Raw genomic sequence first — 27,175 nt, forward strand, 5'->3', positions numbered from 1 at the left:
CCTCCTTCAGGACAAACACCAGCCTGTCACCACCCCCGGGGTCAGTTCCCCACTCGCAAGGCTCCAGGACTTACCCAGACAGAGAATGCAGGAGTGAGGGTCCAGCTGCCCCCACCATCCTCAGGGCAGTCTTGCTCCGGTGGGGTCCTCCCTGCCTCAGTTGGCCCCTCCCTCCTGGCTAGAGAGCCCCAGTCAGGGACAGCAGCCACAGCTCCCAGGTAGGATACCCAGGCGACTCCCAGACCAGCTCAGGGGAAATGAGCAGGTTCAGTGCCTTTCCCCAGGCCTCCCAGCCCTGCCCCCTCGGAGGGCTCCTAAGCCCCACCTGAACTATTTGCCCTTTTAAGGGTCAGGTGCTGCCTCACCCTCCTCCCAAGGGCACTAGCAATCCAGGTGAGACCTCACCTAACTCTGTGCCTTCACCTGGTCCTAATCCAACCCGCCCCCCTGGGGCAGCCTGCCCTTACTGCCCACCTCCCAACAGCTGACGGGCTCTTTCCTGGCTTGGCTCCTTACCTGTCTCAGGTGAGCTAGGCTCTGCCCATCACCCACTCCCCCCACTCATAGCCACAGTGCCTACCTGAGGCAGGAGCCGCCTGCTCTCGGCGCGGACCAAACCCCCGGGCTCCCAGCATTGGCCCAGCGCCGGTCCCGGGGGGCTTCCCGGGGGGCTCCCCGGGGGTTGGGGGCCGCAGGGGGGCCCGGGCTCCAGCGCCTCGCAGCACACCAAGCTCACAGTGCAGCCCATCCGGCCGGGCGCCCCGCGGGCCTGTGCCGAGCGGGGACGCGGGCGCCCCGGGAGCTGGCCCACCCCCCAGCCCAGGGCGCCTCCGACGTGGGAGGGGGGCGGCGACGCCCCCAGCCGTCCCCTCCCGGAGCCTTCTCGGCGGCACCGCCTGGAAGCGGGGGAGTCCGGGGCGGACGAGGGGCGGTGACACGGGCGCCGGGAGCAGCCAGTGACAGAGGGAGACCCGAGGGCGGGGACGCGGGGAGGGGCGGTGGCCGGGTCCCGGGGGCTGGGGCGCGGGCGCGCTGAGTACTGGAAGGCGAGAAAGATAGCGAGGGAAGAGGCGGGAAGCAGATAAGGAGAGATAATGAGGGGGAGACAGGGACGCGGGGGACAGGAAGAGGGGGACAGAGCTTCTACACCGGGCGACCAGGTCCAGGAGGGGGAGACAGGCGGGAGTGGCGCACGAGAGCAGGCCAGGCGCGCCCCAGGGCTCACGAGAGCTTCCTGGGGTTTGTGAACAATATCCTCCCGGGTGCCTGCTCCCCTGTTCTCTGGCCCCAGCACTAGCCCTTGGGTCACCCCAGCCTAGAAAAGCGAGGACCAGGCGGTGGGAAGACCTGAACTCAAGGAGGCAGAGCACATCCAGGGTGGAAGGGCCACAGCCCACCTGGGCAGCGCACCTGGCCCTTTCCTGGAGACAGCACCTCACCAGGGGTCACTTCCCTCCTTTTAGGGCTAAGTACCAGGACTGGAAGGATGGGGACCCGTCGGGAGACTGAGGTAGGGAGGAGGAGAGAGACAGGTGGTGGGGCTCTTGCCTTCCCCTCCCCACCTGCATCACACTCCAACCAAGTGGCCGTAAAAAACTGGCAGAGGATCAGCGGGGTCGGCATCCCAGCCTCTTTGCGCCACCTGGTGGTGATGAGGAAGAAAGACAAAGCAAGTGGCCGTGATGAGAAGGGAAGGCAGTTGCTGCTCCCCACCCCTGGATGAGTCCGTGTTTGGCCAGCTAATCATCCCCATTTCCACTTCTCCCCGTAGTCTTCTGCTCCTCCCCCTCGGAGCAGGGTTTCCCCTCGAGTGCTGGCGTGGGCCTGAGTCACCCTCCCAAGCAGCAAACTCTGAGAGCTGTAGAGGAACTAGAGTCACAAGTGGCAGGCTCAGGCTGCAGCGCCCGCTCTCCGTGCCTCCACCAGCCAGGCCTTCCCAGGTGAGTACAGATAGCCTCCGGGGTCTGGGGGAGGCTGGAGGAGGGAAATGATGCCAGGAGGGAGAAGCTGAGGAATCTTGATGGGTATGAGGGACAGGACAAGATGCATATAAGTGTTCATGGATTTATAATCAGTCTGGTCTGGAAGGGACTTCAGAGACCCTAAATCCAAACCTCTGGTCTACATATGGGGAAACTGAGGCCCAAGAAAGGTGTGTGATGTGCCCAAGGTCACAGTGAATTCCAGGGCCAGGATGGAGACCCATGTCCCTTGACTCCCAGCTCAGTGTTCCCTGAATGCCATCCCCCACCCACCCTCCCTCCTTACTCTCCTTTTCCCCGTCCTATCCTCTCCACTGTGCCTCACTGCTTCTTCACTCTCAGCCACCCCCAAATTCCAGCAACCAACCACAGCTTGGGAGGCAAGACCCCTGGGATTCCTACCCCATGCCCAGTCTTTGCTCCAGGCTCTCAGAATAAGCCCACTGGCCCTCAGGGGCCACAATATTCCTCCCTGAGCTCCAGGACCCACTGGGGGTAGGGGGGCAAGCTGATATTTAACTGGGAGAGAGCAGCAGGATTAAAGCCAGGTGTCCTGCTCCCCACACCCCAGCCCCAGCCCTCAGGCCTTGCCTTACTTCTGCCTCCCTCTCCTCAAAGAACGCATATTTTCCGCTCAGCTGGGGCTCAGGAAAGGATGAGAATGTGTCTCAAGGATGATGACTCTCTGGTAAGGCTCCCCATGGGAAGAGGGGTGACGGTCCCTCAGCCCAGCATCCACATGGCATGAGCACTAACAGGCTCACTCACATCAAGTCAGGGCTGGGAGCACGGGCCCTGGGGGCACACAGGCCTGAGTTCAAATTCTATTTTCACAACTTAGCGCTTTGTGGCATTGGGTGAAAGACCCTCTCTGAGCCCCCTTTTCACCTTATCTAAAATGGAGTTGATAACCTGCTAGGATTATTGTGGGGACTGAGTGAGACAAAGATGTCAGGCACTAGGAACTGCTCTGTAAGTGAGGGCCATGCCATCACCTTCCCACATGGGCCTACAAGAAAGAGCTGGGGTTTTATTCTGCCAGTTAACTCACTGTGACCCTAGAGCAGTGATGGCAAACCTTTTGAGCTTGACGTGTCAGCATTTTGAAAAACCCTAACTTAACTCTGGTGCTGTGTCACATATAGAAATTTTTTTATATTTGCAACCATAGTAAAACAAAGATTTATATTTTTGATATTTATTTTATATATTTAAATACCATTTAACAAAGAAAAATCAACCAAAAAAAATGAGTTCGCGTGTCACCTCTGACACGCGTGTCATAGGTTCGCCATCAATGCCCTAGAGCCATCCAATTCCTTCTCTAGGCTGATTCTTCCTTCGTGTAAGGAGAGGATCAAACAGCCGAACCCAGAGGCTCCTTCCGGGGTGAACTTCCAGAGCCACAGGAATCATATCATTTTCAAATATTCATGGCAGAAGAGGGGGCTGCCCTTAAGGTCACCAGGGACCTGAAAGGTAAGTGAGTCCCGAGAGATTTTCCGGGACTGAACTGAAAGAGAAGTGAGGGGTCTTGGGAGCCTCTCCCTCAGAGACCTCACTCCCTGATGCCTGATGTCCACCATCCTCCTCACAGCTGCTGTCTCTGCCATCCTCCAGGGCTACGGGGGTGGGCATCGGGTGACAGACGCCAGCGCTGAGCTGCATGGACTCTGTGGCTGCCTGGAGCGGCTGCTGCAGGTGGGGCCCTGCCCTGTCCTCCCCTCGGGTCTCCTCCCTTCCCCTCTCTCCAGGCTCAGATAACCAGGAGGGCTTTCCCAGATACTGAGGGAAGAGACACCCTTCCTTTGCTACCATGCACCACCTTGTCCCCCTCAGTTAGCAAGACCTTCCTGACATCTAACCTCACTCATGTAGCCTGGGAGGGGTGGGGAGGCAGGGCTGGGGCAGGGAGGGGCTGGGGGCATCCACCCTGCTCTGAAGACTACAGTGTCAGAGGCACAGATGTCCTAGAGCTGGCCCTCCTTGCTGCTGGTTAGAGCCCCAGTCATCACTATCACTAGCTTTTACTGAGCATGTACTATGTGCCAGGCTAAGCCTTTACGTGCCCACCTTATGCACTTCTCATTCTAACCCCCTGAAGTGATTCATGATCTGCCCATCTCCCACATTACATGTACACTCTTCCTACTTATCTGATTATGTGTGTGTGTATGTGTGTGGCGTGGGGGCGGGTATGGGTGTGAGTGCGTGAGGTTTGTGTATATGTGATATGGGTATGTGTGAGTCTCCTGCCAGCCTGCCCTCTATCTGCTGCCCTCTAGTCACACTGGCCTCCTTGATCTTCTAAAGCACACCAGGAATGCACGCACCACAGGGCCTTTGCACGTACAATTTCACCTGCCTGGAATGCTCTTCCCCCACAACTTTAGATGGTACACTTTTTTTATTTCCTTCTGATTTCAACTTGAATAGTATCTCCTCAGAAAGGCTTTCTCTAACCACCTAATCTAAATTTTTAATACACACATACCACATGCACCACACATACATACCATCACATACACACATGCGTGCACACACCACCCAATTCCTATTCACTTTTTCTGCTTTATTTTTTCTCCTTAGCAGTCAGTACTATCTAACAGTATATATTTTTACTTTTTCAGTTTGTTCATTTTCTGTCTCCCCTTCCAAGATATAAGCCCATGAGGTCAGTTTGTTCATTGCGGTCTCCCCTGGACTTAGAACAAGTCTGGCACATAGTGAGTCCTCAGCATTTCTGGAATGAGTGAATGGAAACACTGAGGTCTCAGAGAGGTCCATCAGCTTACTCCTGGCCACACAGCCAGTACGGGCAGAGTCACTGAGCTGGGTCTGTCTCACAAGCCCTTGCCCCTCTGCCATGTGACCGCTCAGCATGCTGGGACACAGGGTAGGTTCTAGGAGAAAGCATTTCTATGACTCCTTTCCCTCCTCTTGCTCCCAGTTTGACCAGAAACAGCAGAAGAGCTTCCTGAGACCTCAGAAGGATTACTGGGATTTTCTCTGCACTGCCCTAAGGCAGCAGCGGGGGAACACAGAGCTGGCCCTCTTTGTTCACTCACAGGACAAGGTACCCAGGGCCAAGTGGCAGGCATGCTGGCCCCAGGATGATGGGGTCCTGCCACCAGGCCCTTGATGGGGATCACTTGGGGGCCAGGGGACATAGGCCTGCCAGAGGCCCTTCTCTTATCCATCCCAGCTCTACTGGCCATAGACCCCCTTGCTGGTCCTCAACTCTCATTAGTGCTATTCTCAGCACCCCTCCAGCTGCCCTTTCCTCCCATGACACCCTTTCTCATCAACCACCCATGCCCTCTCTGTGCTGGCTGAGTTCCCCTGGCCTAACACCACCCCACTTTGCCCCCTGTGTACTCTGCAGTTGAAGACCCCTCTGGGAAAAGGCCGTGCCTTCATCCGCTTCTGCCTTGCCCACGGACAGCTGGCCGAGTGCCTGCAGCTCTGCCTCCTGAACCCAGAGCTCACCAGGTGGGGCATGCTCCTGCTCGTACCTGAGCCCACTGTCCCTCCTTCACGAAACTTCCCCCTTCATCCCCACAAGGATGGTTTAATATCAAATGAGAGAGATGAGGGGAAAGTCAAGGAAAAAAGAGCGGATGGGAGGTTAGAAGCCCAGTCATGAATGACACTTCATCATGATACTTAGGCCCCTCACTCCCCAAGGGCCACAGCCCTGCCTGGGGAATTGTGCCATTATGGTATGCAACAGAGCAGAGGTGGATTCTCTGAGGTTGGGGGTGGCAATAGTACCAGGGCCAAAGGCCAAGGATGCTGATCACTGTGAACACAGGGAGTGGTATGGCCCCCGGAGCCCTCTGCTGTGCCCTGAACTCCAGGAGGACATCCTGGACTCCCTCTATGCTCTCAACGGGGTGGCCTTCGACTTGGATCTGCAGAGGTCGGACCTGGATGGGGCCTGGCCCATGTTCTCAGAGTGAGTGGGTACACGTGGAGGGAAGCTTCTTTTCATGCCTGCTGCCACAGCTACCACCCACCCCAAGCGAGCCCCAAGCCCTCAGCCTCTAGCACCATCCATTTCTCCCTCCCTTCTTGCTTTCTGAGCCCCTGAATCTCCACCTCCCTAGCCTTCAGGATAACCTAATGATGCCCCATGATGTTGCATAGAATATACTCTCTAAAGAGTTGTTGGGTGGCTGGGATAGAGTGTTAGAAGGATGAATGGGTGGTGGGATGGTGGATAAGTGGAGGGTGGGGACACAGGGATGGATGAAGAGGGGAATGCGTGCACGAGGGTGGGAGGGGAGGAAGGTGGAAAGGGGGGTGGGATGAATGGGTGGTGGGAAAGATAGAATATCCTGCATCCAAGAGCCAAGACCACTTCTGGAGAGAGGACCAGGGTCTCCCTGCCCCTTTTACTTTCAGGTCCCGCTGCTCTAATTCCAGCCGGACCCAGGGAAGACCCAGAAAAACCAAAGACTCCCCAAAGGAGGTGCTTCTGCCTGACCTTCACTCTGAGCTGCCTCTTCTCCATCTCTGCTGGGACCCCTCGGGTTGAGCAGTAACTGAGCCCTGTACCAACTGGACAGACAGACAGAGAGGCCAACGTGTGGACCTGGGGACTGGGGACCCACAGAAGCAAAGGCTCATATTCCTAAGTGGTGGGGATATCGGGGAGAGAAAGGAATGGCTGACATCATCTGCAGAAGCCAGTGGGGCCCAGGGGAGGGGGAGGTGCTAGAGAGGGTGACCAGAAGCTTATAGGAAACAGTCCAGGGAAACAACCTCTTCTGGAAAATTTGCAAATGTCTCAGTTCAGTTCAGGGAGCGGTTGAAGAAGAGCCAGATCACCTGGTTCAAATCCCAGCTCCAGCCCTAACTAACCACGGTCCTCCAGCAAATTAGTTGCCATGCTCGCAGGGCGATTGTGAGGATGCCTTGAGACAGACCATGTGTAGCACAGAGCAAGGCTCCTGCCACATGCTCAGTAAGTAGTAGTTTGCAGTTATCATTCCACGAGCTCGCTTTGCACCCCCACCAGCTTCCAGGCACCAGGTCCAGAAACTATGAGGACTCAGTCTCTGACCTGAAGGATTTCCAGGTCTGTTCAGGGAGGCAGACCCTAAAGGAACACGCTGCAACATAACATGTGAAGCGTAGGGGTGTGCACAGGGGAACGTGGGGTCCAGAGAAGGCTTCTTGGCAGAGGTGACTCTTAACAGACTATTGGTCAATCTAAGTTTTCATCACAACCCTACAAGGCAGGTATGATTATTCCCATTTTGCAGACAAGAAAATATAAAGAAGTCAAGTTCGGAGGGAAAGATCAGAGGAGAGGGGTGGGAAGAACGTAGGGGAAACCAGATTCATGCAGAAGATAGAAATGAAGGAGGGAGAAGGGTGTGAGCTATCGGTGAGGGAGGAAAGGAAATCGAGAAGAGAAGAGCTGCTGCTCCCTGATCAGGTCAAAGCTGGGGCCTCAGATCAGATCACCGGATGTTAACAATTCAGATTCCTGACCCTCCCCCAAATCTGTTGGATAGCATTTCCAGTTGGGAGGGCCTGGGAATCCATATATTTAGCAAGCTTGTTGCATCAGGGCTGTGGCCTTTTCCATGCACCAGCTTGGTGAATTGGTGCTGAGAAGGATGATGATGGGTTTGGGGCTTCTCTGCAGATCTCAGCTGTAAATGGAGGCCCCAAAGGAGTCCAGCCAGAGGAGGCACACACCAGCCAAGCCAGCTGTCTGCAAGATGCACCAGGGGAAGACCGGTTGGCTGGACTCCCTATGTCCCAGCAACATAGGCATCTTTCTCCCTTTTTGGAAAATAAGAAAGAAGATCCCAGGAGCCTCAGGGCCCTCCACAGCATGTGGAAACCAGAGGGGGAGGGGCTACAGCAAGACCAGGAGATGGGAGCCCCACGGACAGAGATCTGCCAGGAACTCTCAACACCCAGCATCCAGGGGCCGAGGGAGAGGGCCAATCAGGCTCTGAAGGAGGTGGTAGGGATAGAGGGTGAGGGCCGAGGGGTCCTGCTGAGTACAGAGGGTCAAAGAACAGAGGGGACTCATGAAAGAGAAGCAGAGTGGGGTCACAACCAGGGGCTGTTGGTCTCTAGCCCCAGAGGGATGAATGAGGGCTCCATGTCACCAAACCGGCAGAAGAACAAGGAGCCTAGCATTCTCGGGGAGCCCAGCGTCCTTCAGGGCCTGGGAACAAAGGAAGGCTCCACCACAGAGAAGCCACAAGAGCAAACAGGAGTGACCAGTGTGACCAGGAAGGAGGAGCAAGCAGAGGTGGCCTTGCAGGATGTGGTCAAGGTGAGAGCAGTTGAGCTCTGTACCTGTCTGTTCTCCCCAATCTAAAGTGGCCCATAGACAGAGGTCTTCAATGGTAGCCTGGGGATCATTCCAGCCCACAGATCAATATTTATTAGCCCATACAGGATTAGGATTATTGTTATTTGAGGATGTCTTTTGAAAGCTATGCATTCTTTAATTCACCATAGTCCCCACCTCTACCCATTGCCTCATGCCAGGCTCATTTTATTCATCAATACTGCTACCTTGCCCCTAAAGACATTTGCATTTGAGATACCTTTCCAACAGCTCTCCAGGGCAGTTGTTTTTCTCAGGTTTCAAAGCTCTCATTCTCAGCAGGTTTCCTGCCAATATGTAAATCCTACTGTTGCAGACCTCAACTAGTTGCTCTTGTTGTAGTTGGGTCTTCTGGAGGTCACCCAAGACTGTTTATAAGCCTTCCTTCAGCCTCCTCCTAAGGCCAGAGTCTTCTGGGTCCTTAAGCTTTGTAACTTCCACCCCTCAATGAAGGAAGACATGGTGGCTCCATGCTCACCCAGGGGCAGAGCCAGGCATCACAGCTCCCAGTGTTATCCCCAGTCCTGCCTTCCACCCAAGGGTGGTCTCACATGGTCTGAAGTCTCATGGGGTCCTCTGTCAAGTCATTTTGGGACTGGGGTCTCTGACCCTCTTTTTCAGCTCCCTTTCCCTTTCTTCTTTCCTCTCCTCCTCCAGACCCTCAGACATAGGCTGCAGAAGACCAAGGAGCAAGCCTGGCACCAGGAGCAGCTGCTGAAGGAGCAGGAGAAGGAGCTGAAGGCACTGCAGGAGCAGCTCAGCAGGTAACCTTGGCAACCACTAGCACACATGGGAGTGAGAGCCAGGAGGCTGGGGGGACAGGCATTGCTTCATGGCTCCTACTGGCATTCACGGTCAGTAAGCATCTTCTGAGCTCCTCCTGTGCACCAAGCCCTGTGAGGGCACAACTTTGAATTCTGAGGCATACAGGGCATTGTTCCTGCTCTCAAGGACTCCCACCTTCCCCTCCTACCCCTCCCCTCCCCCTTGCCTGCCTCCTCCTTCACTGGCTTCCCTGTGTAGCCCCCAAGATAGATCTATACCTCCGGTCCCTCCCTTCCCTTCCATACTCATCTTGGCCTCTTTCTGCTGCTTCTTCTGGGCGATTCCTCTCTCTTTGCAATCCACTCTGCCTCCCTGCCCCACACACTCCTTGTGTTCCTCTGTCTCTCCTTTTCCTATTCCTCGTTGTACAACCTCTCTTTCACACCCTGGGTAGTCATAATCAGAACGACCTGGCACTGTGTCCTTGGCACTGTTCTAGCTGCTTCCTCATAACAGCCTTATGAGATAGGTTCTCTAAAACCCCCATTTTATAGATGAGGAACTAAAGCTCGAAAATACTATACAATTCACTCTCCTGCTTTTTTAGCAGCTGCTCCTGGTGCTAAAGATTCCCATGATTCAGGCCCAAAGTGAATGCAGGGCTTTGCCCACCCAAGGGTTTTCTCTGGGGATTAAGCTGGAAGGCTCCAGCCCCAGGCTGCTCCCTGCAGATTGCTGTCCTGCCACCGGTCATCCCATCCATCATTGTCATTCCACAAACACTCAAAGTGCTTGTGTCAGGCCTGTTCTATGTGCCTGAAATCCTCTTGGGGGCAAAACAGACAAAATTTCCACCCTCAAGGAGCTTACATTCTAGTGGCGAGGCAGTCAGTAATAGGATAAGCAAATAAAATTCATGGAATGTCAGATGACAATAGGTTCTAAAGGGGGAAGGAATAAGTCAGGGGAGGGGAATAGGAAGTATTGGGGTGATATTAAATAAGGTAGCATGGTCAGGGAAGGCCTCCCTGGAAAGGTGAGGTTTGAGTAAAAGCCTGAAGGAAGTGAGGCGTGAGCCCTTTGGATGTGTGGTAGAAGAACGTTCCAGGCAGAGGGAACAGCAAGAACAAAGGCCCTGAGGTGGGAATGAGCATAGCAGGTTCTAGGAACATCAGGGGGCCATCATGGCCCCAGTTGAATGAAGAAAGAAGGGGATGTAGGGAAAGGTCAGGCAGGTAATGGGGACCAAGTTAGGGAGACCCTAGTAGGCATCAAAAAGGCCTTGACTTTAATTCAGAGTGAAATGAGAGCCACTGAGAGTTCTGATCAGGGAAGGGACAAGACATGACTATTTTAATGTTTAAAAAATCATGCTTATTTGTTTTTTAAAACAACTCAATGGTTTTAGTGTATTCAAAGTTGTGCATGGATCACCACAATCAATTTTAGAGCATTTTATCCCCCAAGGAAAACCCTGTACCCATTAGCAGTCACTCCCACTTCCACCTAACCTCCCAGCTCTAGGCAACACTAATCTGCCTTCTGTCTATAGATGTGCCTCTTCTGGACTGACCTGTGTTTTCAAGGGCTCTGTGAAGCTAGTCTGTGGGGAAGCAAGGGTGAAAGCAGGGAGACCAATGAGGAAGCTGCCCCGCCGTGCAGGGGAGGGCGATGGTGCCTGGGACTGCTCTGGTCGCAGTGCGGGTGTGGAAAATCTGCTGGATTCTGGACCCAGTGTAAGGTCAGGCTTCCTGAGGGATTGCATGTGAGGTCTGAGAGGAAGACAGAAATCAGGAATTACCCCGAGTTTTCTGGCCAGGAAAGCTAGAATCACCACTGACCATCTGCTGTGCAGAGTAAGTTAGTGGGGAACATCCAAAAGTTTAATTTGGAGCATGTTAAGTTTGAGACACCTGTTAGACACCCAAGCGGAGCCTTTGAGGAGGCAATTAAGTGTGCCATTCAGGAAAGAGGCATGGGCTCAGGGTCTATTGGGAGTCATTGAAACGGGGTGGTGAGTGACAGAAGCTCCGGAGGCATCAAAGTGGTAACAGGTTATCTCAGCACCAAAGAACACAAGTGATATGGGGTCAATTTGGTCAGTCAACAATATTTATTGTGCCTCTACTACACCATGAGCAAGGGTGGGGAGATAGCAGTGAACAGAACAGGCAATGTCTGTTCTCACAGACCTGGGGAGACAGACAGTAGATCAACAAGTAGAAATACAGTGTCAGGCGCTGTGGAGAAAAAATCAACCCAGGAAAGGAGGAAAGGGGAGAGAGAGGTAGGACAGCCTTCTAGATTTAGGATCAAGAAAACCCTTCTGACATTTAAGGAGAAACCCCAACCATGGGAAAACTAGACCAGGCAGATATCTGGGGAGGAATCCTCCAGGCTGGGGACCAGCAAAAGTGAAGGCCAGGAGAAGTGTGCTTGGGAACAAGCTGGCTGTGTGGCTGGAGCAGAGGAGGTGCCTAGGAGTCTTTAGCAGGGGCTCTCATGGGCTGACCTAGGTTTTTAAAGGATGGCTCTAGCTCAGCGGTTCTCAACCTGTGGGTCACAACCCCTTTGGGGATTGAACGACCCTTTCACAGGGGTTGCCTAAGACCATCGGAAAACACATATATAATTACATATTGTTTTGTGATTAATCACTATGCTTTAATTATGTTCAATTTGTAACAATGAAAATACATCCTGCATATCAGATATTTACATTACAATTCATAACAGTAGCAAAATTACAGTTATGAGGTAGCAACGAAAATTGTTTTATGGTTGGGGGTCACCACAACATGAGGAACTGTATTAAAGGGTCGCGGCATTAGGAAGGTTGAAAACCACTGCTCTAGCTATACTGTGGGGAATAGACTGAGAGTTGGCGGGGTGCAGAGCCCAGGCTAGATGTATAGGGAGGACAGCAGACCATCCCAGCAGCAGGCCCCAGAGCAGAACATCCTATAGTTCAGGGGTCCTCAAACTACGGCCCGCGGGCCACATGCAAATACAAATATTGTATTTGTTCCCGTTTTGGTTTTTTACTTCAAAATAAGATATGTGCAGTGTGCATAGGAATTTGTTCATAGTTTTTTTTTAAGCTATAGTCCGGCCCTCCAACGGTCTGAGGGACAGTGAACTGGCCCCCTGTTTAAAAAGTTTGAGGACCCCTGGTATAGTTCCTATGAAAACACACTTGGGCCCTGACTGATATGGCTCAGTGGTTAGAGTGTCAGCCTATGCACCAAAGGGTCACAGGTTTGATTCCCAGTCAAGAGCAGGTACCTGAGTTGCAGGTTTAATTCCTGCCCCTGGTCCAAGCACATGCAGAAAGCAACTAATCAATGTGTCTCTCTCACATCAATGTCTGTCTGTCTCTTTCTCATCCCCTCCCTCTGCTCTCCTTTCTGACCTCTCTCCCTTTCACTCTCTTTAGAAAACAATGGAAAAAATATCCTTGGGTGAGGATTAACAAAAAAGAAAGAAAATACACTTGGAACTGAGATATGGGACTGCCCTGGGGTCACTGGGCAAGTAAACTATCTCAGAAAAATGAAATAAGCAGCTAAGAAATGAGGAAGCCGAAGACTAGAATATTCATGAAAAGTAAAAACATGGCCCTGATCCAATACCCAAGCACAAAAACACTCTTTCTTAAGGCTGCAGGGATGGGCTTTTTGGAGTTCCAGTGGCTCGCTGTTGTCAGCTTGATGTCATCGCCCACCCAGGTTTTTTCCCTGGAGCAGGCTACATGACAGCATTTTAAAAATTAATAATTCAATTCTTTGTCAAGCTTCTTCCCCCAAACACACTCAGGCCCAGGGTCGTGGGCACATACATCAGCGGTCATGGGACATGTACCACCAGAGTGATGGAGTAAGGGGTGGGACCTTTATATTGCCAGTTCAGTAGATTTCTTGGAACCTTCCAGGAAAACACTAAAGACAAAAAGAGGCAAGAATAAAACTGAGGCGGTTCCAAGCCCGAAACTGAAACATAAATTTAAGGAAGTCATATGCTTAATATTACATTTTATAATTTAAAAGACAATGTAACATAATTTTTCAAAATATTTTAAAACCAAAAAATCACTCCATATTCTATACCACTTTCCTGCCTTCTCCAAGCACCAAAATTATTTTCAGCTGGACACAGCCTGCCCAGCCTGGGTTCCCAGATGCTCGCCTCCCCAAGAGAGCTGCCATGATTGTGGATATTTTAAAATGGAAATATTTCTATTAAAAACAGCACCAGAGTAAGTGAAAGCTACACTGACACTCCAAAGATGAAACTGGAACTACAACTCAAATACAGAAAAAACACCATGAAAAATCAACTGAAGACTTGCTGGAGAGAACCCTGATAACCAAGGACAGAAAGTAGAGACTGGTAGGAAGGGCAAAGATGTGAAAGGGGTGGCTGGGCTCCCACAGGCAGCAGTTGAAGGTTCAGTAGGGATATCTCAGCTGTGGGGGGGTTCCCACTGAGAACTCTGGGATCTAAACCTAGAACTGGGCTCCCCAGCCCAGACCACCAGAACTGAGAAAGCTGTGAAAAGCAGCAGGGTTACTATCTGCCAGCCAGAGACAGCTGGAAATGCAGGCACACTCTTAAAAGAGCCAACACACAAAATTTTGTGTGTAGCCACTCACCTTGGGCTCTGTTAGAGGGAAGGCAGAGTGGACTGGAGCTGTGTGAGGAGAGTCCAGGGTTGGGGGCTCTGGGGTTGGAGCTTGGAGGGCAGCCACCCTGGTTTCCTGTGCTGAGTCATTCCCTCATGCTGCTGAAGACATCTTTCTCCTACAGACCTTTGCTCTCCAGGTGGTTTTGGCCTAGGGGAAAAATAGTTGCCACACACTGTTGGGAAAACTCTGGCCCTACCTTGTGGTCCATAGCCCAAGGCCAATCAAGGCTGAAAACAATCAGACTACAGATCTCTGGAGGCTTTGAGTCTTTACCTGACTCCTTCTGGGCCTGGGGCTAAGAAAAACAGACCCTGGTGTACATCTTGGAAGGACGAAGTGCACATCCAGCCCCAGCAGAGGGAGCCACAAGCTGTGGATTGCTGGTAGCCCCAAATAGGGCACTGGGGGCCAATCAGAAATAGCATCTGACATTGTTCTGCATTAGAGATTAGGAGTCATAACAGATCTACCTAATACATAGACACAAACCCAAACAGGTAGCCAAAATGGAGAGACAAAAAAAAAACCCCAATTGAAAAAACAAGAAAATTCTCCAGAAGAAGAGATAAATGAAATAGAGATAAGAAATTTATCTGATATAGAGTTCAGAATAATGATGGTAAAGATGCTCAGCAGCATGAGAAAAGATATAATAACTATGAAAAAAAGAACAGTCAGAAATAAAGGATGACATAGCACTAATAAAGAACACATTGGAGTGAATACACAGCAGATTAGGGAAAGGTGAGGATTGGATCAGTGAATTAGAAGACAGGGTAGGGAAAAAAATCACTCAATAAAAGAACCGAAAAGAAAAAAAAAACCAATTAAAAAACAGGAAAAGAGCGTAAGAGAGCTGTGGGGCAACATGAAATATAATGATATTCACATACTAGGTGTGCCAGAGGGGAAGAAAGGGAGCAAGGATCAAGAACATGTTTGAAGGAATAATGGCAGAAAACTTCCCTAATCTGGTGAAGGAAAAAGTCATACAAATTCAGGAAGCACAGAGAGTCCCAAGCAAGAAGAACCCAAACAGGCCCATGCACAGACACATCATATAAAATGCCAAAAATTAAAGAAAAAGAGAGAATCTTAAAGGCAGCAAGAGAAAAGCAATTTGTTACCTACAAAGGAACTCACCTAAGGCTGTCAGCTGATTTTTCATCAGAAACTCTACAGGCCAGAGGGAATGGCATGAAGTATTCAAGGTAATGAAAAGCAAAGGTCTGAAACCAAGATTACTATATGCAGCAAGGCTTTCATTCAAAATAGACAGTGAAATAAAGAGCTTCCTAGACAAAAACAAAAAGGCTAAAGGGTTTTTTACTACTAAACCAGCATTGCAACTGTTAAAGGGACTGCTGTAATGAGAAGAAATAGAGAGAGAAACATAGGCACACAGAATTAAAATGGCAATAAGTACCTATCAACAATAACCTTAAATATAAATGGATTAAATGCCCCAATCAAAAGATATAAGGTAGCTGAATGGATACAAAAACATAACCCAATTATATGCTGTCTACAAGAGACCCATCTCAGAACAAAAGACTCACACAGAATAAGAGTGAAGGAATGGGAAAAAAATTTTCTAGACAAATGGAAATTAAAAAATACCTAGGGTAGCAATACTCATATCTGACAAAATAGACTTCAAAATGAAGGCAACACACGAGACAACAAAGGTCATTACATAATACTAAAGGGATCGATCCCACAAGAGGCTATAACCCTGGTAAACATATATGCACCCAATATAGGAGCACCTAAATATATTTTAAAGACTTCTAGAGACTTTAAGGCAGTGGTTCTCAACCTTCCTAATGTCACGACCCTTTAATACAGTTCCTCATGTTGTGGTGACCCCTAACCATAAAATTATTTTCGTTGCTACTTCATAACTATAATTTTGCTACTGTTATGAGTCATAATGTAAATATCTGGTATGCAGGATGTATTTTCATTGTTACAAATTGAACATAATTAAAGCACAGTGATTAATTACAAAAACAATATGTGATTTTCGATGGTCTTAGGCGACCCCTGTGAAGGGGTCGCGACCCACAGGTTGAGAACCGATGCTTTAAGGGAAAGATCAATAGCAATACAGTCATAGTGGGGGACTTTAACACCCTGCTGACTTCACTGGATAGATCTTCCAGATCAATGAAACCAAGAGCTGGTTCTTTGAAAAGGTAAATAAGATTGATGAAACATTAGCCAGATTCATCAAGAAACAAAAAGAGGGGACCCAAGTAAATAAAATCAGAAATGAAAGCGGAGAAATAACAACTAAGTCCTAGGTTTGGCTCAGTGGGTAGAGTGTTGGCCTGTGGATGAAAAGGTCCCAGGTTTGATTCTGGTCAAGGGCTCTTACCTTGGTTGAAGGCTCCTCCCCAGCCCAGACCCTGGTAGAGGCTCATATAGGAGGCAACCAATCAATATGTTTCTCTCACATCGATGTTTCTCTCTGTCTTTCCCTCTCTCTTTCATTCTCCCTAAAAAAAAAAAAAAAAAAAAAAAAAAAAATCAATGAAAAAATATCCTCAGGTTAGGATTAACAGAAAAACAAAAAAAAAAGAAATAACAACAAACACCACAGAAATACAAAGGGTTGTAAGAAAATACTATGAACAACTATATGCCAACAAGCTGGACAATGTGGAGGAAATGAACATATTCCTAGAAAAATACAATCTCCCAAAACTGAATCAGGAAGTATTTGAAAACCTGAATAGGCCAATAACAACTGATGAAATAGAAGCAGTAATCATAAAACTCCCAGCAAACAAAAGCCCTGGTTCAAACTTCACAGGGGAGTTTTACCAAACATTCAAAGAACTAACACCTATACTCCTCAAACTATTAAAAAAAAAAAAAAAATCCAAGAAGAAGAAACACTTCCAAGCTCTTTTTATGAGGCCAGCATTATCCTAATTCCAAAACCAGACAAAGACACTACAAAGAAAGAGAATTATAGGACAATATCCTGATAAACATAGATGCTAAAATCCTTTGCATTCTACCTATAGTAATGGAGAATTAGCAGAATTCTGTTATCTGCCAGGGCAAGACTTGAAGCCAAAATATCCCATTTTAGAGATAAACACAAAAAAAATGTTCCAAGACAGTTGTCCACAGCTTGCTCCGTGCCTTCTCTGCAAACCTCCAACCATCTGCTGGGCTCCATGCAGAGACACAGTGTGGTGGTCAGTCAGCCCAACAAGGGGAACTCATGTCAAGACCATCTTTATAACTCTTTGAGTCAGAAAGGAATCAGCGCTAAATCTCAGCCTTATAACAGGTCCTCATCTTCCTCCATCTTAGTAAACAAGTCAGTGGACTCCATCAACTACCCTAATGAAATGGGAAGGAAACAGCTGTTGTCTTTACACAGCAGTTCAAGGTGTGAGAGTCACCAGGATTTGCTGCCAGGTATAGGTGACTCATGTCAACAGGGTATTGGAAAACGCTCAGATCTCACTCTCCAAGACTCACAGAAAGTTCTGGTAGTAAATAGAAATTTGCCCTTAAATGCCCAAATAGCTACACAGAACTATTTTTCCAATTTCAAAGAGACTAAAGGAGACGAAGATGACTATGTGGAAATAAAGTCAGAAGATGAGTCAGAGTTAGAGCTATCTCACAATCGTAGAAAGGAATCTGACCCAAAGATTGTGGATGCGGGCTTTTCTGATAATGTCAGCAGCAACAACACGTCTTACTCTTTGGATAGTCCATGCACTCCCAAAAAGCCAGTGAGCGGCAAACTTGGGGTTTCACCCTATCTGACACCGTAGGATGATTCTGACAAACTGAATGACTATCTTTGGAGAGGCCCATCTCCCAATCAGCAAACATTGTCCAGAGTCTAAGGGGAAAATTCCAGTGTCTTAGTTCTAGCAGCTTTGCCTAAGGTTCTTAATAGCAGCTGCCCTAATTAACTTCCTCATATGCTCATGAATTACAGATCCTGAGGTATGTTTTATATGTACCAGATTAAAACAATTTTGTGATTTTAAAAAATTAAATACGGAAATGCCATTTGACCCAGTGATTCCACTTCTAGTGGATTATATCCTAAGAAACCAGAAACACCAATCAGAAAGAACATGTGCACCTCTATGTTCATAACAGCACAATTTACAATAGTTAAGGTCTGGAAACAGCCCAAGGGCCCATCAGTAGACAAGTGGATAAAAAAGCTGTGGTACATTTACATCATGGAATACTATGTGGCAATAAAAATAGAAGGATCTCTTACCCTTTGGGACAGCATGGAGGGACCTGGAGAGTATTATGCTAAGTGAAATAAGCCAGACAGAGAAAGACAAGTATTACATGATCTCACTCATATGTGGAATCCAGTGAACAAAATAAACTGATGAACAAAACAGATCCAGAGACATAGAAGCATAGAACAGACTGCAGAGCCTCAGAGGGAAGTCAGGGGAGGGTGGGTGGGTGGATGGGAAGAGATCAAGCAACTTGTGCACATTTATGCATAAACCATGGACACAGACAATAGGGTGGTGAAAGCCTGGGGCAGGTAGTGGGCGCGGCTAAAAGGGGTCAATGGGGGGAAAGGGAGACATATGTAATACTTTCAACAATAAAGATTTAATTTTTAAAAAAATATTAATAAAATGGAAATATTTTTTAAAAGAGAACAAATAGAAATGTTGGCTTGACTCCTCTAAAGGAAGACACAAGACTGGACCCTGTTTTCATTTCTCTGAAGTTGGTGAGGAGTCAGCCTATGTGTCAGTCCACACAGTGCTCAGTTTGGTGTGTGGTGTGGCGTTTGTGGAGTGTGGTATGTGTTATGTTGAGAATGTGCATGGTGTTTTATAAGTGTATGTGGTACTAGTATGTGTGGTGAATACATGTGATGTGTGTGGTGTGGTGTGTGTGTGTGCGCCATGTGGTATGTGTGCTGTGCTATCAATGTGTGTGTTGTTATGTGCTGTGTTGTAAATATATTTGACATATGGTGTGTATATATGTGCAATGTGATGTGTTTTTGTATGTATAGTGGGGGGGTTGGTAGATGTGGTATGTGTGTGTAGGGTGATGTGTGTATGTACAATGTGAAGTGTGTATGTATAATGTAATGTATATGTATAGTGTAGTGTGTATATGTATAATGTGGGGTATGTGTATGTGTAGTGTGGTCTGTGTGTATATAATGTAGAGGGGTGTATGTATAGGGTGGTATGTATGTCTATAGTGTGTGGCGTGTGTATGTATAGTGTGGGTGTGGGGTGTTTGTTTTGTGGGGGGGTGTATTGTAGGGTGATATGTGTATGAATAGTGTGGGTGTGTATGTATAGTGTGGTGTGTGGTATGTGTTTGTATAGTGTGAGTGTGTGTATATTGTATGGTGTGTGTATGTATCATGTGTAGTGTCGGGGGGGGGAGGTGGACTTCAACTTCAGGGGGCACCACCAGTTCCTCTAGGGCTCTCTGGCAGACAGAGGCCCAGCCTAGCTCAGTCAAAGCTGAGCTTTTCTCCTCAGAACTCAGTCTTCCCTTTGTACCCAGGTGTCAGGAAGAGCGGGCCGGGCTGCAGGCAGCGCTGGAGCAGAGGCAGCAGGAGGCTGAAAGGAGGGATGCCATGTATGAGGAGGAGCTTGCAGGGCAGCGGGACCTGATCCATGCCATGAAGAGGCGGGTGCTGGAACTGATTCAGTAAGTGGGGGACAGTGGGCAGGAGTGCAGATGGGAAATGGTATGGGATATAGAGGCTGGGAAATGAAAATTCTGCTCCACTAACAACTACCAAGCAGGATTCTGGGCCTTTTGTATATACTAATTCATTTCCTTTTTTTTTTTTTTTTTTTTTTTTAAGCAACGACCTGCTATTTTTACCATTTTACAAACTGAGGGTCAGAGAGGTTCACTTGGCCACCAAGGACACATAGCATATAAACTGCATAGAGTCCTCTGACTCTAAGGCATGCCCTCCACCCCAACCCAGCCCACATATACACATACCTACTAAAGTTAGGAGAAGCAAAGGAACCCATGGGCTGAGAAGGAATTGGGAGAAGGGGCAGGTTAACCAAGAGGTAATCGCATGTCCTACATCAGCCTGCCCACTGGACTTCCTCAGATCACTGGGCCTGTGGGCCTGTCCAGGTCAGCTGTCCTACGTTCCAAAGGCTGAGCTCACCAGAATCAATTCCAAGCTGCTAAGCTCACTGAGGGATGGAGATGTGTAAAGCCTGGTCTCTGCTCTTCGGTCTAGTGGGGAGATAATTCAAAGGTGTGTCATCCTTTACCCAGTTCAGACCACTACGCTCAGGTTCCATTAGAATTGGAACTCTGCAAGATCATCTAAGACTAAATCCTCTTGCACAAAATCCAAGTGATAATAAAGGTGAAAAAAGGAGAGATGAACCTGAAAGGAACAAACAAAAAATTTAAGGAGTGATCCCCTCCAAGGAACTGTCAACTGGGTGGAAGGGGTATATAAAAATTTAGCTATATATCTCACAAAAGAATTTAAGTTCTCTAACAATAAAAGGTACATATAGAGCAAGATATATGATTATTAAAGGAAAATAGAAGATTTCATGGTAGAAGAAAAATATATACTCCCAAAGTGTTCAGAGTAGGATTAAAACTTAGTTCTGAGCATCTTGACAGCAGAATAAAAAAGGGAAACACAGAAAATTGCCTAAAATTCACTGGGGGCTGGCCAGTGGGAGGGACCGTGGGCCGTTGGCCAGTCAGCCCCACCCCCTAGTTAAACTCCTGGTCAAACTCCCAGTCTAGGGGACAATTTGCATATTAGTCTTTTATTATATAGGACAATGTCCCTTGCATAAGCATTTTGGGAGATATGGCCCTAAGTAAAAAGTGGGGGGAGGGAAGAGGAGCCAAGGAGGTTGACTTGTGCCTCAAGATGCTAGACCGACCACACATCATCTATTCTCTCCATCCTCAGATCTCACTAAAATGATTGTGAAAGAATAAAACTACCAACAGAGAGAAAGGTGGAGGAGCCAACCAGAGATGAGAGATTCCAGCTGACTTCCAGAAGCCAAAAAATGGATGGAGAAGCCCAGTTAGAACTTCAGGGCCCAGAGACACCAGGAACACATACGGCAGAAGTGAGATGAGGTGCAGAAATCAGGGAAATTAACTGAAGAAGTGGATAGAAAGACCAATGTACACCTCCTGCTTTCTGCCTGTCTCCCCAACTGCACAACACCCAACAGTTGACGGGCTTATCTGCCAAGCAAATAATTCAAAGGTCCTTATCTGGAGAAAGGTAGATGCCCCAAATAAAAGAGCAGTGTGTTCTGGCTTTTGAGAGACCCATGTGGCAGGTACCTCCCAGCCCAGTGCATCCTAAAGGGAAGCCCGAGTCAACCACCCCAACCCATTACTTGGAGCTCCAGCAGCCTTACTGCCTCTTCTTAAATGTGAAATGGCAACCAACCTTTCGTAAGCATTTGAGTAAGAAGGGAGAGACAAAGATAAACAAAGAAAGTTCCATCTCCCATGAAACAAGAGGCTGTGAAAAGCGACCACCCAAAGATGAGAAACATTCTTGGAAATTAAAATATCACTGAAATTTTTCTCAATTCACTAGGATTGGAAGAGAAAGATGAGTCAATCTCTCAGAAAGTAGAATAAAAAGCATAGAGAGATGGGACATATGAGAGAAATATTTAGAGACATAAAGAATCAATCCAGGAGTTCTAATATCTTCTCCAACTGAAAGGAATTCGAGAGAGAGGGAGTGGGAGAGGGAGAGGGAGAGGGAGAGGGAGAGGGAGAGAGGGAGAGGGAAAGGAAGAGAGAAGAAAATAGAGAAGACTATCAGATAAAAATGTGAGAGACTTTCCCAGTTCTAATGGACATAGATCTTAAAGATTTCATTGAGTGATCAGCACAATGAATGAAAAAGGTGGTGGGCACATCTAGATATATCATTGTGAAATTTCAGTAAAACAAAGATAGGAAGACTATCCTAAAAGACAGGCCACTTATGAAAGAAATAGAACACAACAAATTTTAAGAATCAATGGTGTAATACTTTTAAGTTCTGAAAAAAAGCTGAGTTTTGCCCTAGAATTCTATGTCCAGCTAAACTATGGAGCAAGTGGGGAAGGTGATAGAGGAAAAGACATTCTCAGACAGACAGATCACAGAAAAGTCACCTCCCACACAGCCTTTCTTAAGAAGATAATTCAGGATGTGTCCCAGAAAAACAAGGAAGCAAGCCAAGAAAGGAGAAGATGTGGAATTCAGGAGACAGTAGCTCTAGGCCAGGAGAGAACAAAAGGGAATTCCCAACATGACTAGTGGGCAGCAAGGCCGGGAAGCAGTCAGTCCAGGCTGAAGCAGAATTATTGCAGGCCCAGGAGGAAGGTCTCAGGGGAAAAAGAGAATCAGCAAAATACCTGATATGAAGAATTGGGGTGGGCAAGAATAATTAGGCTAGTCTGTCCAGTGTGGTTCAGTGGTTGAGCATCGACCTATGAAGCCAGGAGAGCATGGTTCGATTCCCGGTCAGGGCACATTAAAGATTTCATTGAGTGATCAGCACAATGAATGAAAAAGGTGGTGGGCACATCTAGATATATCATTGTGAAATTTCAGTAAAACAAAGATAGGAAGACTAGATCCCCAGTTGCAGGCTAGATCCCCAGTGTGGGTCATGCAGGAGGCAGACAGTTAATGATTCTCTATCATTGATGTTTCTATATCTCTCTCCCTATCCCTTGCTCTCTGAAATCAATAAAAATATATTTTAAAAAATAGTAATAATAATTAGGCTATGTTAAGGCAAATTATGCAAGGAAAAAAGAAAGGCAATTAGACACAGTGCAATATACAGATGATGTCTCATAGAATTGTTCACTAGAAGCTTATATAATTGTATTAACCAATATCACCTTAATAAATGTAATTTTGAAAAATAAAATAAAACTCTGTAAAAGAAAGGCAATTAGAAAGTCCTAGAAAAACAACAAATTCCCAAGAAGGGAAATATCATAGAACAAAACTCTGCTTGAAGCAATATGCTTACATATTGTCTAATAATATAAATACTAGTCACTGATTTTTTCACCAAAGCCCAAAAAATGATTATAATTATACAACAAATATAAATGTTACCACCTAAACAATATTATAGAACAGAATTCAATAGAACTTTCTATATAGATGGAAGTGTTCTATATTTGTCCTGCCCAATATGGTAGCTACTAATCGCATATAGTGATTGAGTACTTCAAATGTGACTGGTGTGACTGAGGAACTAAAGTTTTCATTTTATTCTAGTTTAATTAACTTACATATAAATTTACAAAACCACAGGTGGCTGATGGCTATCCTACTGGACATTGCAGGAATAGATGACAAGTTAGGAGGTGGGAGGAAAAAGGGATGCTGGCATCACTGTATTACAGAATGGCAATCCTAAGATACTACCTATAGTTAATAGAATGAGTGAGAAATAAATGTGTGAGACTATTCAGTAGAAGTCCAGTAGTAACCAATAGAGGAACCAAAAACAGGGATATAACTACATGGGGAAGAAGGATGAGGATTTAATGAAAATGATCATAAGCTGTCCTCTGACATCAAGGTAAGGAGCTCTATAGAAGACGTTCTCTCTTGAAAGAGCAAGAAGGAGGGATATGAGCATGTTAATTAAATATGAAAGTACTATCAGGAGAAAGAGCTAAAAGATGTAAGTGGTTTGCCACAGAGAATGGGAAAGTGTCTATTGTCTGTGCTGTTCAATTTTTACATCATGGGCATGTATCATTCTGATAAAAATTTAAAACAACCCTCTTTCTTTCTTTTGATTTTTATTGGTTTCAGAGAGGAAGGGAGAGGAAGAGATAAAAACATAAATGATGAGAGAGAATCATTGATCAGCTGCCTCCTACACACACACACACACACATACACACACACACACACACACACACACACACACACACACACATACACACACCAACCCCGGGGATCAAGTTGCAACTCGGGCATGCGCCCTGACTTTTAATCAAACCGTGACCTCCTGGTTCATAGGTTAACACTCAACCACCAAGCTACACCAACCAGGCAAAACCACCCATCTTCTTAACACATCCTTTAAAAAAAAAAAAAAAAAAAAACAATGAAGATAGGTTTTGTGTTTTTTGGTTGTTGTTTTTTTTTTTGGGGGGGGGGAGGGCATAAACATCTATAACTCCAAAGCAGTTTGTACCAAGTGCCAAATAAAAGATCATAGGCATTATATGCTATAGGAGTCTGGAGCAAGAAAGCCCGGGGCCCTCTACTACCAGGGAGCACTCCTCCAAGGAGGCAGGCTGTGAACAGGTTCTTCAATAGTGGGTTAAGGTTATGATGGGCCACGGGGACCTATCACCATCCATCTAGTCTTCGAAAGACTGGAGTCTCACTCTTAGGTGTGTGAGTCTCTCACTGTCTTCATCTCTCTCCTCTCTCTCTCTCTCTCTTTCTCTCTCTCTCTCTCTTGCCATCACTATGTCTCTTTCTCTCCATCTTTCTCTATATTTGTCTCTCCCTCTTTGTCTGTGTCTTGGTCCCTGTCTGTCTCTGCATCTTTCTCCCTGTGTCTTTCTCCCACTGCATTTGTCTCTCTACTTCTCCATGTGTCTCTGTCTCCCTCTCCGACACCCTGACTCCCTTTCTCTCTGAGTGACTGTCTCCCTCTGTCCCTCTTTGTCTCCCTCCCTATTTCTGTGTTTGTCTTTTCGCCCCACTGTTTCTCCATCTCTTTTTGTCTCTGTCTCTCGATCTGTGCCATTTCCAACTCTCTATCTTTCTCTTTCTTTCTCTCTCTCTCTCTCTCTCTCTCTCTCTCTCTCTCTCTCTCTCTCTCCCCCTCCTCTCCCCCCCGCCCCCCCATCTACCCATCAGAGAGAAGGACAACCTGTGGCAGAAGGTGCAGCAACTCTCTTCCGTGGCCCCTGGATGCTGTGTCAGCTGTAGCAAGCTCTTTGGCCGGCTGTCTCGGCGGTATCCATGCAGGTAATGGGTGGGACAGCCCAGTTTCCACCAGCCCACAGTCCCCTGCCCACTCTGGGGAAGGGAGGGACACAGGAACTGGGCGTCTATGAAAGGCTACTTAAAGCTGGCCACTCATATTACCCAGAACTTAGCAGAGACATGAACGAGAACAACAGAGAAAGGTCAAACAGGATGGGCATCTGGAAGATGGAATGGTGCAATCTTTCTGAGAATAGACTGATTAATGGGCTTCTCATCTGGGAAAAGATTTCATGTACAGTGGAAGCTGCTCCCCTGGCCTCCCTCTGGGAACACAGTCCCAGGACAAGCAGCAGGAGAGAGGGGAAGTGAGCCATCGAGAGAACCTGCCATTTGGAATTAGAGGACCCTAAAGGAGTGGAGCATTGGGTCACCCTTTGGGAAAGGGGAGGCCTCCTGGGACAGAGCCAGGGCAGTTCTGCTAGGAAATGAGAGACAGACAGTTGGACTTAAAGATGCTCAAACCCCATGACCCCCTTCCCTATACACACCCATGTGCTCCCCACTCTTTCCGTCTTTGCTCCCAGGCTATGTGGAGGCCTGGTTTGCCATGCCTGCTCTCTGGATTATAAGAAGCAAGAGCGCCGCTGCCCACCCTGTGCCCAGAAAGGAGAAGCCCAGGTTGTCTAACCAAGACCCACTCAGGACTGGCCATCCATTCCACCCACCCCTCAGCACTTTCAGGACCTATGATCTGACCAATACTACCTTCCAGAACTTGGTGATTTAGGCAGACGGCACTTGAGGAGCCAGACTGTGGTGTGGAGAGTGGAAAAGGCCAGGCTGGCAGTCAGGAGACGGCTCAAGCCCTGCATCTCCCACTGATGAGCAGGGCGACTCAGCTCTGCAAGCTCTTCTGTAACGTGAGGAAGTCGGGCGTCATCCACTCTAAAGTCCCTTTGGCTTCAGATAATCCTTGACTAAGAATAAGACCCAATGGCCTTGACTTTCTCCTCCACACTCCCTGCTCACCCAGACTGCCCTTCACCACACTGCACTGTCTCCGGTCCTCAGGAGCTTCCTGTCTGGAGTCTGCTTCGGGCTCTGTTTTTGTCCCACTTTGTTTTTAACATCTTTCCTGAGGCACTACTAACATACAACACAATTCACATAAATTGTACAATTTGATGAGTTTTTACTTTAATTTATACCCATGAAGTCACCACCATATTCAAAATAATGAATACATCCATTAGTGCCAAAGTTTTCTCCTGCCCTTTGGAATCTCTCCATCCCCCTCCCTTTGCCCCACCCCTAAATAACTACTTACCTGCCTTCACTAAAGACAAGTTTGCATTTCCTAGAATTTTATATAAATGGAATCATATGGTCTGCCTTCTTTCACTCAGCATAATTATTTTAATATTCATTCACATTGTTGTTCATACCCACAGTTCCTTTATTTACTGTTGAGTAGTATTCCACTGCCTGGATATAGCACCATCTGTTCACACATTTACCTGTTGCCAGACATTTGGGTTGTTTCTAATTTGAAGCTATTACAGATCAGCTTCCTATAATCATCGAATCTTTGTGTAGACATATGCCTGTATTTCTCATGGGTTAATACCTAAGAATGAAATGGTCAGGTCATATGGCAGGTATATGTTTAAGAAACTGCTGAGTTATTTCCCATAAAGATTATATGTTGTACCATCCCACCAGCAGGGTGTGGGCGTCCCAGCTGCTCCCCAGGGCATTTGGTTTGGGGGGCAGGAGAAGAGACATAGACATGGAACTTGGGCCTCTCTGTTCTTCCCTTCCAACCACTGTGGTGAAGTAAACAGTCCCAAGTTGTGAGGCTAGAGGGAGGGGCTAAGTCTAGGTGACTCTGCAGTGCTCACTCACTAGATTTTAATAAAGACAGTTAAGGATTCGTGTAGCTCTGTGGTACAAGTTATATCCTCTGACTGTCCAAGAAGTCTTACACAACTCGTTTCATTCACTGGGCACCCATTTGTGGTGTTTCCGAAAATACTGTTTCTGAAGAAGCATGGACCCCACTCTGTAACAGGGCAGACTCTCTTGCCCCGAGCAGGCATGCAGGCTGTCCCCTGCCTCACAGGACTGCCACAGCCTCTGCAGCAGTTGGGCAACTCTGTGGCTCTGACCAGAGCCTGTGGACCGCCTCTTGGGGTCAGGGCCACCTAGAGTTGCATCCCATTACCATCTTGTGGAGCAACAGTTTTGCAACAGCAGTTCCTGCCCTGGAGAGCTGATGAGAACTTCTCCTTAGCAGGGTCAGCAACAAGGTGGGCGGGGGAGGGTCAGGGAATGGAGGGAGGGAAGGGTTGAGGCGGGCAGAGCTGGGACTCCCAGCGCAATTAGGTCAAAAGAAT

The 27,175-nt window shown here is 47.7% G+C and overlaps 2 protein-coding genes across 11 annotated transcripts in view; one reads left to right on the forward strand and one right to left on the reverse strand.

The window, feature by feature from the left end:
• TNS1 (tensin 1) overlaps positions 1 to 917 on the reverse strand; it is a 222,503-nt gene extending 221,586 nt beyond the window's left edge. For 2 of the 5 annotated variants that reach the window (XM_036319688.1, XM_036319699.1), the window contains exon 1: positions 581 to 917. In XM_036319688.1, the coding sequence (XP_036175581.1) occupies positions 581 to 748 (168 nt within the window). In that variant the 5' untranslated portion in view covers positions 749 to 917. Of the gene's footprint in view, positions 1 to 74; positions 233 to 580 lie in introns of those variants that run through there. The other 3 variants (XM_036319697.1, XM_036319706.1, XM_036319705.1) reach the window with 2 other exon arrangements.
• A 177-nt stretch (positions 918 to 1,094) lies between these two features.
• RUFY4 (RUN and FYVE domain containing 4) lies at positions 1,095 to 27,080 on the forward strand. 6 transcript variants are annotated; one of them, XM_036320668.1, is made up of 13 exons: positions 1,095 to 1,510; positions 1,772 to 1,940; positions 3,311 to 3,461; positions 3,580 to 3,683; positions 4,933 to 5,058; positions 5,368 to 5,474; positions 5,797 to 5,940; positions 6,390 to 6,456; positions 7,642 to 8,286; positions 8,965 to 9,107; positions 19,341 to 19,487; positions 24,708 to 24,818; positions 25,364 to 27,080. In XM_036320668.1, exons 3-13 carry the CDS (start codon positions 3,416 to 3,418, stop codon positions 25,464 to 25,466), a joined length of 1,743 nt encoding a protein of 580 aa, XP_036176561.1. In that variant the 5' UTR covers positions 1,095 to 1,510; positions 1,772 to 1,940; positions 3,311 to 3,415; the 3' UTR covers positions 25,467 to 27,080. The 6 variants fall into 6 exon arrangements, 5 of the variants coding, with proteins under 5 accessions (XP_036176561.1, XP_036176563.1, XP_036176564.1 ...); XR_004969583.1 differs by lacking the exon at positions 25,364 to 27,080 and adding an exon at positions 20,749 to 21,075 and having other exon boundaries at positions 1,095 to 1,940; positions 24,708 to 24,819; XM_036320670.1 differs by having other exon boundaries at positions 1,095 to 1,940; positions 9,001 to 9,107.
• The last annotated feature ends 95 nt before the right edge of the window (positions 27,081 to 27,175 follow it).

Source organism: Myotis myotis, unplaced genomic scaffold, assembly GCF_014108235.1.
Source record: "Myotis myotis isolate mMyoMyo1 unplaced genomic scaffold, mMyoMyo1.p scaffold_m19_p_8, whole genome shotgun sequence".
In the NCBI taxonomy this organism is placed as follows: Eukaryota; Metazoa; Chordata; class Mammalia; order Chiroptera; family Vespertilionidae; genus Myotis; species Myotis myotis.